At 35.1% G+C, this 15,437-nt stretch overlaps 2 protein-coding genes across 5 annotated transcripts in view; one reads left to right on the top strand and one right to left on the bottom strand.

The window, feature by feature from the left end:
- Positions 1 to 917: 917 nt before the first annotated feature.
- On the bottom strand, positions 918 to 11,014 carry LOC111865379 (spermidine synthase). Of its 3 annotated transcripts, none has more exons than XM_023853356.2 (6): positions 10,776 to 11,014; positions 10,043 to 10,181; positions 8,117 to 8,237; positions 5,207 to 5,453; positions 3,975 to 4,204; positions 918 to 1,265 (listed from the first exon to the last, which is right to left on the bottom strand). In XM_023853356.2, the coding sequence occupies exons 2-6, from the start codon at positions 10,171 to 10,173 to the stop codon at positions 1,086 to 1,088; spliced, it is 909 nt and encodes a 302-aa protein (XP_023709124.1). In that variant the 5' UTR covers positions 10,174 to 10,181; positions 10,776 to 11,014; the 3' UTR covers positions 918 to 1,085. The 3 variants fall into 3 exon arrangements, with proteins under 3 accessions (XP_023709124.1, XP_033607691.1, XP_023709122.1); XM_033751800.1 differs by lacking the exon at positions 10,776 to 11,014 and adding an exon at positions 10,537 to 10,627; XM_023853354.2 differs by lacking the exon at positions 10,776 to 11,014 and adding an exon at positions 8,723 to 8,921 and having other exon boundaries at positions 10,043 to 10,177.
- A 139-nt stretch (positions 11,015 to 11,153) lies between these two features.
- The window catches only part of LOC111865377 (segment polarity protein dishevelled homolog DVL-3), a 70,082-nt gene continuing 65,798 nt past the window's right edge, over positions 11,154 to 15,437 (top strand). For both annotated transcript variants that reach the window (XM_023853349.2, XM_023853351.2), the window contains exons 1-3: positions 11,154 to 11,545; positions 11,824 to 11,893; positions 12,013 to 12,119. In XM_023853349.2, the coding sequence (XP_023709117.1) occupies positions 11,385 to 11,545; positions 11,824 to 11,893; positions 12,013 to 12,119 (338 nt within the window). In that variant the 5' untranslated portion in view covers positions 11,154 to 11,384. The remainder of the gene's footprint in view (positions 11,546 to 11,823; positions 11,894 to 12,012; positions 12,120 to 15,437) is intronic.

Here is a 15,437-nt window from a genome sequence, read left to right on the forward strand (position 1 = left end):
CCTTTGGGTTCCACAAAATGCTGAGAAGTTCTTGAGTAGCTGCACAGTTGGCGGCTTTCAAGAAGGGCTCAGCTCCATGAGTGAGTGAGTGAGCTATATAATACAGTCTTTGTCATGGTTAAATGAACGAGTTGTTTCTGAGTGAAGCAAGTGCTGAAATACTGCAACATTCATCTGTCTCTGTGATGGAATCTCAACCTGCCTTCATACCTGCTCCCCCACTATAATAACTAAACACTCTGGTTTATGTAAAAATTATAGTATACCATATTCTTTGTCATGGTATTTTTATTAAATCAGTGCTTCTCATTTAAGAGAGATACTTCAAATTCAATAACAATAATATGTTTTTCTCACTGCTTAACAACATTAAAAATTGACCACAGCATCTGGAAGGCTTTAACCTGTAAAGTTATCATCCATACGTGTTACAAAATTACAAGCTACAATAAATTCAAGCTACAGAATGACATGAAATAAAATTTAAAAGATATTTTTGCCCGACTCTATTAAGGAATGGACAGTTTACATATTCAGTCTGGTCCAACTCAGTAGCTGAGGAAACTAAACCAATCAATCATTCTGGTTGTGAAAAGAGTTCGGATTGCACTAAATCAGGCATGTCCAACGTGTTGATCGTGATCGACCAGTCAATAGCAGGACAATTTTTGGTCGATCAGGCCTATAAGGAAATTATACGTGAAAAGCATGTAAATTCACTTGTATTATAATATGATTATATTCAGATTTTGAAGGGAAAATATGTATTAGTCATTCCTGTTTTTCTGTTCTTAACGAACAAGGTAAGTCTGTACTTTCAATGTATGTTGCTTTTACAACAAACATCATGTGACATGTTATTTTTACCAATATTTTTGCTTAAAGCAAGGTACGACGATAGGAAGGGGTGGTAGATCACTGGCAGTTCTGACACTAAAAAGTCGATCACAACCTGTTTGAAGTTGGACATGCCTGCACTAAATTATTGTCAGGGTACTCCTTCTCTGCATAAGGATTACAGAATTGTTCACAGTATGAAAAGACAGATATATATATTCCCCACAGAATATTAATACTGTAATTGCTTAGCGGTCACCAGTGTTCGCCTCATCGGTAACATTACTGACAATCTCATCAAGAGCCTTTCTGGCAAATCGAGGCAGGATAAATGCAGCTCTGTGCACTTCAGCAGAGTAGTAATTCATATTAAATGAATCTAATTCTGTCTCTGAGAATATCCGTAGTGGTTCCTTAAAATTGGTTTCCTGTGAAATAAAAAAATAAAGATCATATGCAATGAATTTAATAATGTATAAATCTTATTATTAGGATTAATAATCAGGGTTAAAATAGCTAGTAATATAGTATGCAGAGGGGGAAATGAAAAAGACATTTAAAATATCTGATGGCGAAAATCGTGCAATAAAAGCCCACTCAGAAATTGAGAGTGATTATGAGGTGACACCATGGACAGAGGATCATGAAACATGAGATAATCCAACTTCTCAGATTACATACAAGGTTCTTGTATTTGTTTTTTGCTCAGAAAATTGTGAAGGTGTTTTCTGTGAATACAACTGTCAAAATGTTTTCCTAGCTGACTTGAACTGAAGTTATTCCATGACACATGATGCAATTAAGATCCTCATCTGCCTTGTCTAGTTTTAAAGCAACATACAAATAAACTACTGTCTAAATCTACATTCTGGTTTCTTGACTGGTCTTAATCATTTTGTTTTAACCCTTCAGCGCGGGCATTTAAATATCGCTGTTGTGGGGCCTCCTGCAGTAGTATTTTTTAATTGCCCATTTAAATTTTGCTCTAAATTATATTATGTATCATAACTGTTGAACTATATGAGATATAATTATGAATTTTTCATTGAAATCATCTTAAAAGATGGTTTTATAATCTTACCTTATAATATGAGCGCCCTGTATCTGAGTGATGGAAGCAAGTGGATTAGAAGTTGAGTTTTGTATTGTATTTCTTCCATCCATCTAAACACAACCCTGCCTCACATTCACTACACCAATAAATAGATTCTTTCCTTTTACCATGTTTTGCACACACCACACATCTTTTTTCCTGTAGCCGGAATATGCTCCAGGAAATGTCATTCTGTGAGTCCTTTAGGCGGCGGCTCAACTGACGGACGGCCATATACAGGATGAGGAACACCAAAACCGTGTTTTTCCACGAGATCTTATGCTAGTGAAAGTCTGAACTTTAGTGTGTCCATGGTTTTGTTATTCGGGAGACACTGATATATGACCATTGCGTTATGTATTGCTGCATTGAGTAGCCTCTTGAATAACTTCTGATACCACTTAGTACTCTTCTTTTGTTCAAGCAAGTAGGGCTGTAGCATTTGATCCTTCAGATCCACTCCTAGCATGTTTCTGTTGTAATCACAAACAGCCACCAGCTTTGTTTCTTGTTTGTTTGCTTTGCATATCATCTTTGTGGTATGTTGATATCATAGTCACTCACTGATACCACTGTGAGGTCACGCGTTTATTTTTACACTGACTGGCAGAGCTGCAGGAAATTGAATGTTATGTTTATACGAACAGAGAGCACATGCTTTTCACAACAGCCCAATGCAATCATCATGCTCGCATGGTTTGTTCCATATTTATGGGCCTTCGAAATTAAGCTTACAGCTTGGCATACCGTGTACGGCAAACCGCGCTGAAGGGTTAAAGGAAAGATTTTTGTACATGTATCTTTTTCAACTTGGACGGCATACCCTGGGATTCCAGCAGCATAATTAAAAAATAGCCTATTATACTACTGTACTTCTTGTACTACACCTGATAGCAAGTTTATACCAGACTTTGTATGATAACTCGTGATATAATACAGTTAAACTTTATTGTACAGGAAGGGGGGATTTAAATGCCTTGTAGCACAGTGCTGGTGGATGGAGTTTAACTGGGGTGTTTTAATGAGTGATGGTATGTACATTGCAAAATATCTATATATTTTTAACTATGAATTCTAAAATATTCTAGTACGAACTGTCTGAAAGAAAATACACTGCTGAAGAGATGTCGACAGGTTCAGTTACAAGGTTAAGCAGACAGAATGGAGACTTCAGTGCAGTTTCTAAACATTTTCAAGTGCTGGTAGTCAGGCTAAGTTCACTACCCTAACAGTATAAGATCACCTACACAAATCACAAAATTCCACATTACATAATATTTTGATATTCATACAATAATTTCTAAGAGAAGAATACGAACATGAGGTAATTTATCCACACTATAGAATTTTAAGTACTAGTGAATCGTTTTTTCTGTCATGTTTCAAAGAATGTTGTATGACAGGTGTTAATGAATGTCATAATTGTAATATTGCCTGGTATCAAAACCATCAGCATAATATGCAGTTATGGACTGTTCCAAATTTTGTTTGTATACTAACTGAAAAGGGTTGTCCTTATCAGTAATTATCCACTACGTTACAATAAACATTACATTCAGTCGTGGCAATGAAGTGGAGAGATTGAGAATTTTGTTTTTTGATTACAGTAAAAAGGATAAAAAGTGTTAGTTGTTGCCAGTGATATAATCATTCAATTATCTGTTCTGTGTCTATTTAAGTGAACTGTTTTTGAGTCAGAATATCTGCAGTTAATTTGTTTTAACAGTTTATAATGAATGTCTTATTAAATCTTACATGTTGAGTACTAATAATAGACAGAACTCTTGACAAGTTGGACCCACATCTTGTTAAGATCTTTACAAAATTGAAGTATGACAATCTTTTTAAGATTCTGTTACTGGTATGTTCTTATCCTCCCCTTAAAAAAACCCATGTGACTTTGGTTTGTCTTAATTTGAATACACATTTCAAGTGGCATAAAAAATGATAGCCTATAAAAACCTCACTATTATAGAGAGGATTTCCCATTAAATAATACTTTGCAATATGCAAGTGTGAGTTCCAGTCATGTTAAAATCCTTACCGGACTGAGACTTCCAAGCACAAATCCAATCTGTCCTGTGGGATATGTTGGAACAGCAGCATAGGCAAATGATGCTTTCCTGAATGTCTGATGACAGTGCTGAAATGTCTGTGCTACAATATCTATGTTAGCCCACACTGTTCCAGCCTGAGAGCAAACAATTCCGCCAGGTTTCAGAGCTTCACGCATGGACTCAAAATAACTCTGCTGGAACAGACACACAGCTGGTCCTGAAACACAGCAAAAATGCAACTTAGTTTCTGACTTCACGTGGCTGAAGCTGTCAATTATCATTACTCCCTGTGCTGTCTACCGACCTTACATGCTAACTTTATAACCTTCAGTTTTATGTCTTTGTAGAGTAGGAATCTCTTGGGTTCAAACATTTGTGTGTATGTATCTGTATTAACCGTTTCTGGTCTGCGCATTATGAAAAATTTCCACAGCCAGGATGTCATGGGCTTTTAAATGTGTACCAAGCCACTAGGTGACAAGTTTTGCCCAAAAGTTGGTCAAGTTGTTGGACCAACTCAACACTGTTAAAATATTAATCAGTGAACAGGTTTTAGTCTTCAATATGAGACACACTGAGTTCTAGTCTGCCCATCAAGGAAAGAATTATTCTTTAACGGTTTTTCAGAGTATGGCAAGTTACACTCATCACCTGTAAGTTTTCCGTAGTTTGGAATTATACTGTGAACATAACCAGTGTCACTTTCAGCTAATACAAATAATCTGATGCCTCACTTTGTTGGTTTTTTATTATAAATTTTGAAAAATATTTTGTACTTTAACCCAACTGTTGATTCATCTATAGCAATGTTTTTACCTGGTAAAAAAAGTTTCTGAACCTGTTTCTCTATTTGTTCTGTCACATCATATACTTTCTCTGTTCTTGTGATGGCCTGATTACTTTTGTGGTATCATTTCCCCACATTCATCATCCTAGTTATCTGTAAAAAGTGATCTCTGGGCATTACATCTCCAAAAGTTGTATCTGTGTCTTCCTCTCACTAGACCAGTAGTCTTTCATGTTGAGTAATGGGATTAAGCCCACACATATAATTAGAACTTAAAACAACTTCGCTTCAGGAACAGACACATCAGACCACCTACTCCAACTGGACCACAGGCTAGAATTCATTGTTAGGAAGAGCTTCATGAAATACAGGTTTTACTGCGTGCAACACACACACACACACACTCAAGTACGTGATAAATTATATACATACCTACAGGATCAGATGAATCTGTGATAATGACATCAAACTCGTGTCGATGTTGTGCCATGAACCGAAATCCATCACCAACATGAAGAGTAAGCTTGGGATTGGTGAGTCCCGCACCCATAAACGGTAGAAACTTCTTAGATACATCAAGGACATGAGAATCAATCTCTACTTGCACAATACTTTCCACATCAGGATGCTTAGCCACCTCCCGTGCCACTCCTCCATCACCACCACCTACTATCAGCACCTGAACATAAATTAATTCATATGGGAACTAAATCTATACTTCATTATATCATGACACTATTGTTGCAGTATCAGATAGCCTGAAAGGAGGAAGCAAGAAATGCATGCAGAATTTTGTGGCTGGAATCTCTGGAGAGGCTGTCCATTGAAATACTGAAAGGATGAGATGACAATATTAAACCAACTCTTCCTGTATTACATTGCAAGTATGTGAACTGGATTGTGCTCATTCAGCCATTGGTGGACTCTGATATCATTACTGATAAATCTCTACAATTCTACCAGCAGAGAGTTAGTCCCCCTGCCAAGCAGTGATATGTCACCTTGTTTTGAAATTGAAAATCTGGCAACACAACTCCATAGTTCTAGGAAGACTGTAACAGTCATATAAAAAAAAAGTAAAGCTATCCCTGTAACAGGCTGTGAAGGCCCATAGGGTTGAGACACATTGAGGGTCCCACATTATCTAGACAATCAGCTCAAAGTTGGCGGTAAGGTTGTCAGCCTTACCCGCCGACTGTGCTTTACTTTTCAGGAAAATTATTTAATTAATTCCTGGTACTTATTTCTGTTGGAGGCTGAGTCGACCCCAGGGCCATAGTGCGGCCAGAAGGATTAGGTTAATTGAAAAAAATTCAATGACCTCATCAGGACTTGAACCCATGACCTTCCGGCTTGTAGCATTGTGCCTCAACCTCGCATTTAAAGTATCTTTGGAGATCAATGGAAAAGAACTTTAAACTGAGGAACATTACCGCATGCCCCCAACAGAGAGTCATAAAAATATAATATTTGTGTATAACAGCATATAATATGCAAGATATGTTACACATTTCCATTAATTTGAATTATAAAAAATTTAATTTTATAGAGAAATTTTTCTAAGAATTCTAGAGTTTATTTCAACAATGCAGTTGCAGTGCATGTGCTCTTTAAAATGATGTCAAAGTATGGTTCTCAAATTAAAAGGTTTTCATGTTCTAAAAGCATTATTAATGGGAAATTTCAATGCTTTATGCCTTCACTGGTTTGAGATGTAATGTGTTAATTCTTATTTTTGTGCTTATACTTGGCCAGAGAGAGGCATATTTGAACTTCTACTATGAACATGGGTACAAATTCACTGTATTTTGTAATGTTGTATGTAAACAGATGCCTCCAATGATGTAAACCATTGCTAGAATTAAACCCTATGACACCTCCTTTTAATTGAATGTCATATTGACTGAGACAGGGATATAAACACATCCTATTCTGTAACAGACTACTGGTCTACTGGTGAAGGTTATGCCTGAAGATAAAGACTTTTGGATGGACTATCCTGTAGTTGAAATGCAATTGTTATACCATCATTACTTGGTTGGCAGAACATATCTGTAAAAACAATGTACTCTGTGAAGGTGAGATCAGCATTATGGTACAAAGGACATCTTGTGACCATGTTGGGGAACAGGTTTTCTACTATGATGCCCTTAAATGAGCTGAAACCTTGCCTGCTTAGTCATAATGTTTAGTGGTATCATAGGGTGAAGATTACTGGCCCATTACAGTATGTCTCTTAGAATTAATGCCACCTGAATAGAACACAGGATCTACAATCCTCCTTGCACTCAGGATAAAACGACACAGACTTTTACATTATAAAGTGGAACTTTATTCTGGGGATGGCCAATGTCTGTTTTGTTCATGTGCTCACTCAAACAGAACAAAGTCTCTTCTGATAATATATTCCTTCAGCGTCAAGTTTACCATAGTAAACTGACTGAAGACACCATTATAGACATTGCTGGTCGCATGGCTGCAAAGAATGACAAATATGATATGGACATGTCATAGTTTCAATAAACTGGTTGTGATTCTCAAGGTCTCCTTATCATATTCCCATTTTCTAGTACAAGGCCGTAAGAGGCTAATGAGGCAAATGTTCAAACAGAGCTCTAATATTTTCCAACTTTTCTTGTTAATGTTTGACACTGACATTTTGGTTTCCTGTCTGTTAGTGTGCCAGTTGTTCTTACTTTACTAATAAGATTTCAAATAGTGTTTCTATGTGGAAGTCAAAGCTTGGAAAACTTTCACTGTATTTTTTCTGACACTTCCTAGGGTGATTCCATACTGCATACCATTCATATAAAAACTCACAAACTTCTATGTCCAGTACAGAGAACCTAATGACAACAGCAACAAAATCATTGAAACTTTGGCCTTACAAACTACACTTGTCTACATTCTGAAGCCACATGATCCAGTAATTTCTGCACCTGGTATCTTCAGTCAGTTCACTGTGCCAAGCTTAATCCCTAACATTCTTTTTTCACTTTTATTTAAATAAAATGTAAACATACATGGTAACGCTTAATGAAGTATAGAAAATCCACATCTTATAAAGTTCCACTCCATGCTATCAGAGCTGGTTAGAGTGGGAGTATTACATTTTAATCAGGGAAGACAGATACAGCAAGGGTACCAGTAACTTTTAGTCTACAACATTACTGCCACAGCTGAGTATGAAAGGTGGCAACCCATGCAGGAGGCTCACATTTAAAGTATCTTTGGAGATCAATGGAAAAGAACTTTAAACTCAGGAACATTATTGGGGATTTCACTGTAGTAACTATCTAATATATATCTGGTTTCAGTGGAGATTCTGGCAGTCTTAGTTACCTTCTTTGGTGAGGGATGACTACAGAGAGGCAGGAAAGAGATCATTTCCTGATAGGCAAACTCATCTGACTCAGTGCACTGAATAATTCCATCCAAAATCAGTGCTCGGCCATGTGATTTTCTGCAACAAATAGTCTTGCACACTCAGATAAAGAAAAACATAATTTAATCTTCAATTAAACTTGTTTATTATTTTCTACCAAATGTTTCTTTCTCAAGTAGAATAAGAATACCAGTGGCATCAGCACAAAAATCAAGGAAAAATGCAGAACTTCTCTACAGCAACATTATAATTAGCAGGGTATGAATATAATAAATTTTTATGACAGCACTTTGGTTCCAATTTTGGTTTTGTTTTTCATTAGTTTTAGTGTGGATATTTAAAGGGTTTCATTTGCTTTGTGTGGAATGTTTTCTTTTAGAAATATTCACATCTGTTATGAATTGAATCCCAATAAAGAAAATTCAATCACAATTTACATATTTAAGTTTTAAAAAATAATTTTCTGAAGGGAAACATGTATGATAAGTGAGAAAATTAAACACTTATGAATTTAACTGTGAGGTTTTAAGCTTTCACAGTGACAGTATGCAGTGATGTCTTACTGAGCAATCAGCTGTGTTAGTATGGAGTTGGTACAAGTATCCAGAAGCTGGAATAGCTCAGTTGGTACAGCAATGGGCTGCAGGCTGGATGACCGAGGTTTGATTTCCAGCAAGGGCAAGGTTTCTCTCTTCTCCACAGCATCCAGGCCAGCTCTGGGGCCCACCAAACCTTGTAACCAGCGGGTACTCGGGAAATTTCCTACGTTGTAAGATGGGCAGGGTGTGAAGCTGACCACTCACCCGCATCTAATGCCATAGTCAAGAATGGTGGAGCTATACCTCCACTCCCCATATGTCTTTATGGCATAGTAATTAATGAAGCACAGGGACAATATCACCATTTATCTTAGGAATATTTGCATACGTATATTTTCATACACTCATTATGAAATATATACAGTTCAGTAACAAGAAATGTATTTAATGAGCCTGCCTGAAGATGGTCCCAAATGTGGATTGAAACATGTAGTAACTATAAAATAAAACCAATGTGAGCAGTTTGAATGGTTTATTTTTATTGTATGTTGACAGCCAAATACCACCAATCATGATACACAACAGGATGCAAACAGTGAAGATGAAATATACATTACAAAGAGCATGCAGAGATCTGTCCAGGGATCAGTTGAGTCATTATTTTCATACAAGTTTCCTTATATAAATTAAAATATCTTATTAATGTGCAAAAATTATGTCTTGTTTCTGTTTTTGTGATATACTTTATGATTTTTTTACCCTTTTTATATGGATGTGAAATGTGGTCTCCCATCTTCACAGAAGATGAAAGACTGACAGTGTTTGGGGACAGGGCTGAAGGAAGAGGAAGTAATAAGGGGATGCACAGAAACAAATAATGGGGAGCTTCACAATTTTACCTTTTTATCAGATATTATGGTGATACATCAAGTAGGATAAGGTGGACAGGGCACAAAGAATGTATAGGAGACAGGAAGTTAGTAAAAAATTATGATTGGTAAACATGGCATAATGCTTGGCAGACTTGGGCATAAATAAAAACAATAATCTTAAAGAAGAGTGGTGTGAGGATATGAACTCAGATTTATCTGGCTGAGGTAGGTTCTAATGAGAGACCCTTATGAATGTGATGATGAACATTTGGGTTCCATAAGAGGCAAGTAATTTCTTGACCAGTTAAGGAACTGTTGGCTTTGCAATGACTTCACTCATTTCATTTGAAAACTACTGACAAATAATATCTGTGAAATCAATCCCTTTGTTAGATTCTAACAGCCAAAGGTCTGTCATACATTAACTTTAAAATAATTTACACCTAATAATTATGTTCACCAATATTCTTACGTTTGCAGTACCAAAATGTCCTGATAGTCTGATTTTTCTGAATGTAAAACTTCATTCACTTGCAAGGAGAGGCTTATTCCAGGCCATAAAGAGCTCAGCTCACTGAACCATCCTTCCTTCAAACCATTCATTACTTGAGCTGTGAACAGTAAAGTGTTGTGTTCAGCAAACGCTATGTTTAAAGTAAAAAATATGAGGAAAATACGGTGATTTAATACAAGGCTCTATGTTACCACAGATTGCCTTTCTGGCTGTAATATTAACTTAATTTTATATTGTCATAATCCACAAAGAGTTTACATAACTCTCCAAGATATGTGCTTGTTTGCTTGCTCAGCAAACCTTCGACCCTGATCAAGGGGACCGGATGTTCCTCAGAAACGCTGGGTAAACCTTAACCACACTACATGACAACACTTCCCAGAAGACGGTACTCTTCAGTTTAGAATGTTTACTGTTGGAATATGACGCTGCATAGTCTTGTAAACGGTTACCAACGTTTCGCTGAATTGTTCTACCCCCATCTTCGGGAATGGAGGCAGCAGGTTCCTCCAAAACGTTGATTAGCATCTACCAGACATCACGGTGTTACACACCAGAAGGCAGTAAACTTCATAGTCACTGCCATATGAACCTCAAATCTTAAAATGCAGTCTCGGTTTTAACATATAAAATATATTTTTTTTGCAGAAAAATTAAAATGCATATATGCGTACGTATTTTTATTACTAACCTTTGCCACGTGTAAACGCAGACAGCTGTTTGTCAGCTGGCACCACCAAAGAGTATCAACAAACTACCGTTGCCCAATTAATGATTTCATGCCAATGCTAAATATCAAACATCTTATTGGAAAGACACTTCATGTGACAAAATATTATTAATGTATACAATAGCCAGTTGAAATAAAATAACAAACTGACCTTAACTATGACCTAATATGATTTTAACTACTGATTTATAAGCAGAATGTTTCCATTTATATCTAAAATTAAAGTAAATAGTATTTGATATCTTTCTACAACTAATACTTGACTACGCTCAACTTACACTAACCAATCAAGAGCGTACATTTTTTTTTTCCACTACTACAAAATCCGAATTAATTGTTACTTTGACGAACATTCAGTTGACATACATTACAAAGATATTTAGATGGACACATTACTTACTAAATTTACAGAGAGATTTATTCTCGAGCAATGTGTGAGCGTGATCGAAGTTTAATTTCCTAAATTTATGTCAACATTTTGTTGTTGTTGTTTTAAGTTGTTCATTGATTCATGGCTGCCATATTGAAGACTTCATGACGGGATTCAGTTGTTGACTCGGCCTTTTTGCTATGGAAGAGACAAAAATTATATATCATATAGATGATGAAGAAACTCCTTATTTAGTTAAACTGACTATTGCGCCCGAGCGCGTTACATTGGCAGATTTCAAGAATGTTCTTAATCGACCAAACTACAAGTTCTTCTTTAAGTCAATGGATGATGATTTTGGGTAAGTACTTTAACATTTCTGTTTATTTGCGAAGGCGGTTTCACGACCTTACGGTCATGATAGTATGATGTGAAGTAGATCAATTTCATTTTATTAAATCCCAGTGAAGGTTAATGTTTGTACAATTTGACGTATTATAATGCTTTACCCAACACAAAATGGTTTGTTGACATTAGACATCAAACATCAGGGTGCCGAATTGAGCAGGGCAATAATTGTAGCTCTATTAACAATTAATTGCGTTAATGCTTTACATTTGCTCTGTTGTCAATTTTCAGTGTTGTGAAAGAAGAGATTATTGATGATGATGCTCATTTACCGTGTTTCAATGGAAGAGTAGTTTCATGGGTAAGTACAGGAGAGATACTAATTGTGCTCATTGGGTGTGGCAGTATCTGGGATTCATTATAGTATTAATTATGAAATTCGAAATGAAGGAATTCTATTAACATTTCTTGTTTTTACAGTTGGTTTCTGCTGAAGGCAGCAATGTTTCAGATGGGACATCACAGTGTACTGACAGTGTTGTACATTCTGATGTAAAGGTTCCTATAGACAGACCCGGAGATCCTCAGTAAGTTATCCAGAATCTTGTAATACTAGTTTTGGAATTTGTGAGATTGTATTTTTTTTAGTATAATCAAAGTTTGAGGTTTTAATTGATAGTTGTGTGTAAGAAATTGGCCTATAGTGAAAACTCTGCCATCTGTTGATATATGTATGTATTAACTTAAGAAAATGAGAAGGAAGCAGTGGCCTCTCTTACGCCAAGTAACCTTACATGAAACTCAAGTTCAGTGACAGGTTAGGATGTTGGGTTTGTTCAGACAGTGTGTTAGGTTTAGCAACAGGAAATAAACCTTGACTTCAGTAGTAGGTTTATGTAGTTATCATATTTAATTGCCCCCCCCCCCACACACACACACTCACAGAAGAGCTAACAACATCTATTAAAGTGACAAAGTATCATTTATATTTTACCACTCCTTATACCTCTCATAGCTGTCATATTGATGCATTAATGACAAAGTTCAAATGTTGACAGCCAATTGAACCTAGAGAGCAGGGTGTGGGACAAGTTGGAGTATAGATAGTTACACACATACATATTACATTCCATGGGTCTGGAGTTGATAAAAAATGACTGGAGGATGTCGAATAAGTTATAAAACGTGTGTGCAGTACCACTGAAGCTTTCACATAAAAAGAATAATATGGATATAAGGAGGATTCATGTAAGGTATTTAGGTGCTTCCAATAGATCCAAACATACATCAGAGCTGTCCACTTATGCTACCTACACAAACCTTTAAGATCATGAATAATTTTTATATTGTTTATTGTTATTAAATAACTCCACAAATCCTGTACAGGGGCTTTAGCACCCATAGGATATAGAGCTAGTCAAATTTATACAATCTCATACAAAACATAAAAAGATACATGGTGTAACATTAAATCAAGCCATATCACAACAACATAGATTCATACACTGTTAGAAATACATCCTTTTACTTCTTACTACTCCAAGTTCACACGTCACAATCATTAAACATTAATCATAAAACAACATCACATAGTACTAAGTGATAAACATAATTAAAAAATATAACATACAGTTAATCCCATTTACATCCAATCAGTATTTACAAATTATTTTGATTAAAATACTCCTCTAATGAATAAAATGACCACGAGCAAAGATATCTGTTTAATGCTGGTTTAAACATTTCAATTTTATATGATAATGATTTTATATTTATAGGAAGATGGTTAAATATCCTCATTCCAATAGCATATGTCCCTTCATTATATATTGTTAATCTAGCAGATGGAAAATGAAGGTCAGTATTGTGCCTAGTATTTAGACCATGAATTTCTTGATTAGTTTTATAAAGATGCTTATTTCTCACAACAAATATCATCAAAGAAAATATATATTGAGAATAAAATGGTAAAATTTCCCAATTTTTAAAAGGTTGTCTACAAGAGTCTCTACATCTAGTCTTAGTCATAATACGGAGTATTCGTTTTTGCATCTTAAAAACACAAAGACTATGTGGTGAATTACCCCATAATAAAATACCATAAGATAATAATGAATGAACATACGCAAAATATATCATTCTTAGAGTATTCTCCGTCATGAGGGGCGTGACAATCCTGATAGCATAACAAGCGGAACTTAACTTTTTTAAAACATGTTCAATGTGCCCCTTCCATGACAACTTTTCATCAATAATCAATCCTAGAAACTTGATATTAGTAAGATCAGTGATATGCTTATCTGCAAAAGTAATGTTTAAATCAAGCTTCTGACTGTTTTAGTCCGAAATTGTAAAAGATGTGTTTTGTCAAAATTTAAATAAATCAGATTACTCCTAAACCACTTATTTAAGTCATCAANGTAGTTATCTCCATCAAAAAGTGTACAGGATTAGAACCAGTTACAATCATACTAGTATCATCAGCATACAGCACTAATGTATTATTTTTAGAAACCGTCAAAGGCAGGTCGTTAATAAATAAAAGAAAAAATACAGGGCCCAAGATAGATCCATGCTTGACTATCTCCCATTCAGAGTAACTATTTCTAGAATTATTTTGAATTATCACCCTCTGGTATCTCTCTGTAAGGTAAGATTTGATCAGGACATTGAATTTCCCTACAATGCCATAGTATTCAAGTTTATTCAACAGGATTTTATGATTTAGTACATCAAAGGCCTTCTTTAAATCACAGAAGATACCTCCCACAATCTGTTTATTATTAAAAGCAGTTAATATATCATGTGTTAATTATAAGCTGCTTTATCAATAGAAGATTCACTTCTGAAACCATATTGCTCCTTTGCCAGTATTTGATTTTGAACCACATGTTGGTGAATTCTTAAGTAGATAACTTTCTCAACAACTTTAGAAAAGGATATTAACAAAGATAGTGGTCTGAAGTTTGCTATATTTAGTTTATCTCCTGATTTATAAATAGGTTTCACATTTGAGTATTTTAATCTGGATGGAAAAATACCTTTTTCAAGGCATTTATTACATATATAAGTTAGTGGGGAGACTATATACGGGGAACTCCATTTCAAAATTTTAACTGAAATTTCATCGTACCCATGGGAATTTTTTGTTTTTAATGATTTTATAATCTTACGAATCTCCTGGGTTGATGTATTTACAAATTTAATCCTAGGATAGGCTCGTTCTGTATTTTGAAGACTATTTATGGCAGTTGTCTCATTTATATTTAGACCTATTATTTCGTCTGCTATTGACGAAAAATATTTATTAAAAATACTTGATATTATGTGCTGATCATCTATTTGCAGACCGTTATGATTTATTAATGATATTCCTTCTTTTTTTGTTTTTCTACCTGTTTCTGTTTTAACAATATTCCATATAGTTTTGATCCTATTGCTGGAGGTTAATATCTTTTTATTGTATTGATATTTCTTAGCCTCCTTAATAACTCTTGATAGAATTTTACAATAACGTTTATAGAAATCTTTTAATGCCTGATCATTATTATATTTAATATTCAAATATAGCTCACGCTTATGATTAAGTGAAATTTTTATTCCTCTAGTCATCCAACTATTCTCTTTCTTGTTTACAATAATTTTCTTCTTTAAGAAGCACGAATAAAAAATCCTTAAATAACGTATTATGGAAATTATTAAACATTTTGTTTACATCATTTTCATTAAATATATCATCCCAGGTCTCATAACTCAATTTAAATTTAAAATCGTTTATAGNTTACGAATCTCCTGGGTTGATGTATTTACAAATTTAATCCTAGGATAGGCTCGTTCTGTATTTTGAAGAATATTTATTGCAGTTGTCTCATTTATATTTAGACCTATTATTTCGTCAGCTATTG

Source organism: Cryptotermes secundus, unplaced genomic scaffold (genome assembly GCF_002891405.2).
Source record: "Cryptotermes secundus unplaced genomic scaffold, Csec_1.0 scaffold254, whole genome shotgun sequence".
In the NCBI taxonomy this organism is placed as follows: domain Eukaryota; kingdom Metazoa; phylum Arthropoda; class Insecta; order Blattodea; family Kalotermitidae; genus Cryptotermes; species Cryptotermes secundus.

What these genes read in the sequence shown, in the direction of transcription:
- LOC111865379 (XM_023853354.2), bottom strand. Translation starts at nt 10,097, where the DNA reads ATGAAGTTTTACATTCAGAAAAATCAGACTATCAGGACATTTTGGTAC. An exon ending in GACATTTTGGTACTGCAAAC is followed by an intron (nt 8,922 to 10,042) that starts GTAAGAATATTG and finishes CTTACAACGTAG; the next exon opens with GAAATTTCCCGAGTACCCGC. An exon ending in CTAACACAGCTGATTGCTCA is followed by an intron (nt 8,238 to 8,722) that starts GTAAGACATCAC and finishes TATTTGTTGCAG; the next exon opens with AAAATCACATGGCCGAGCAC.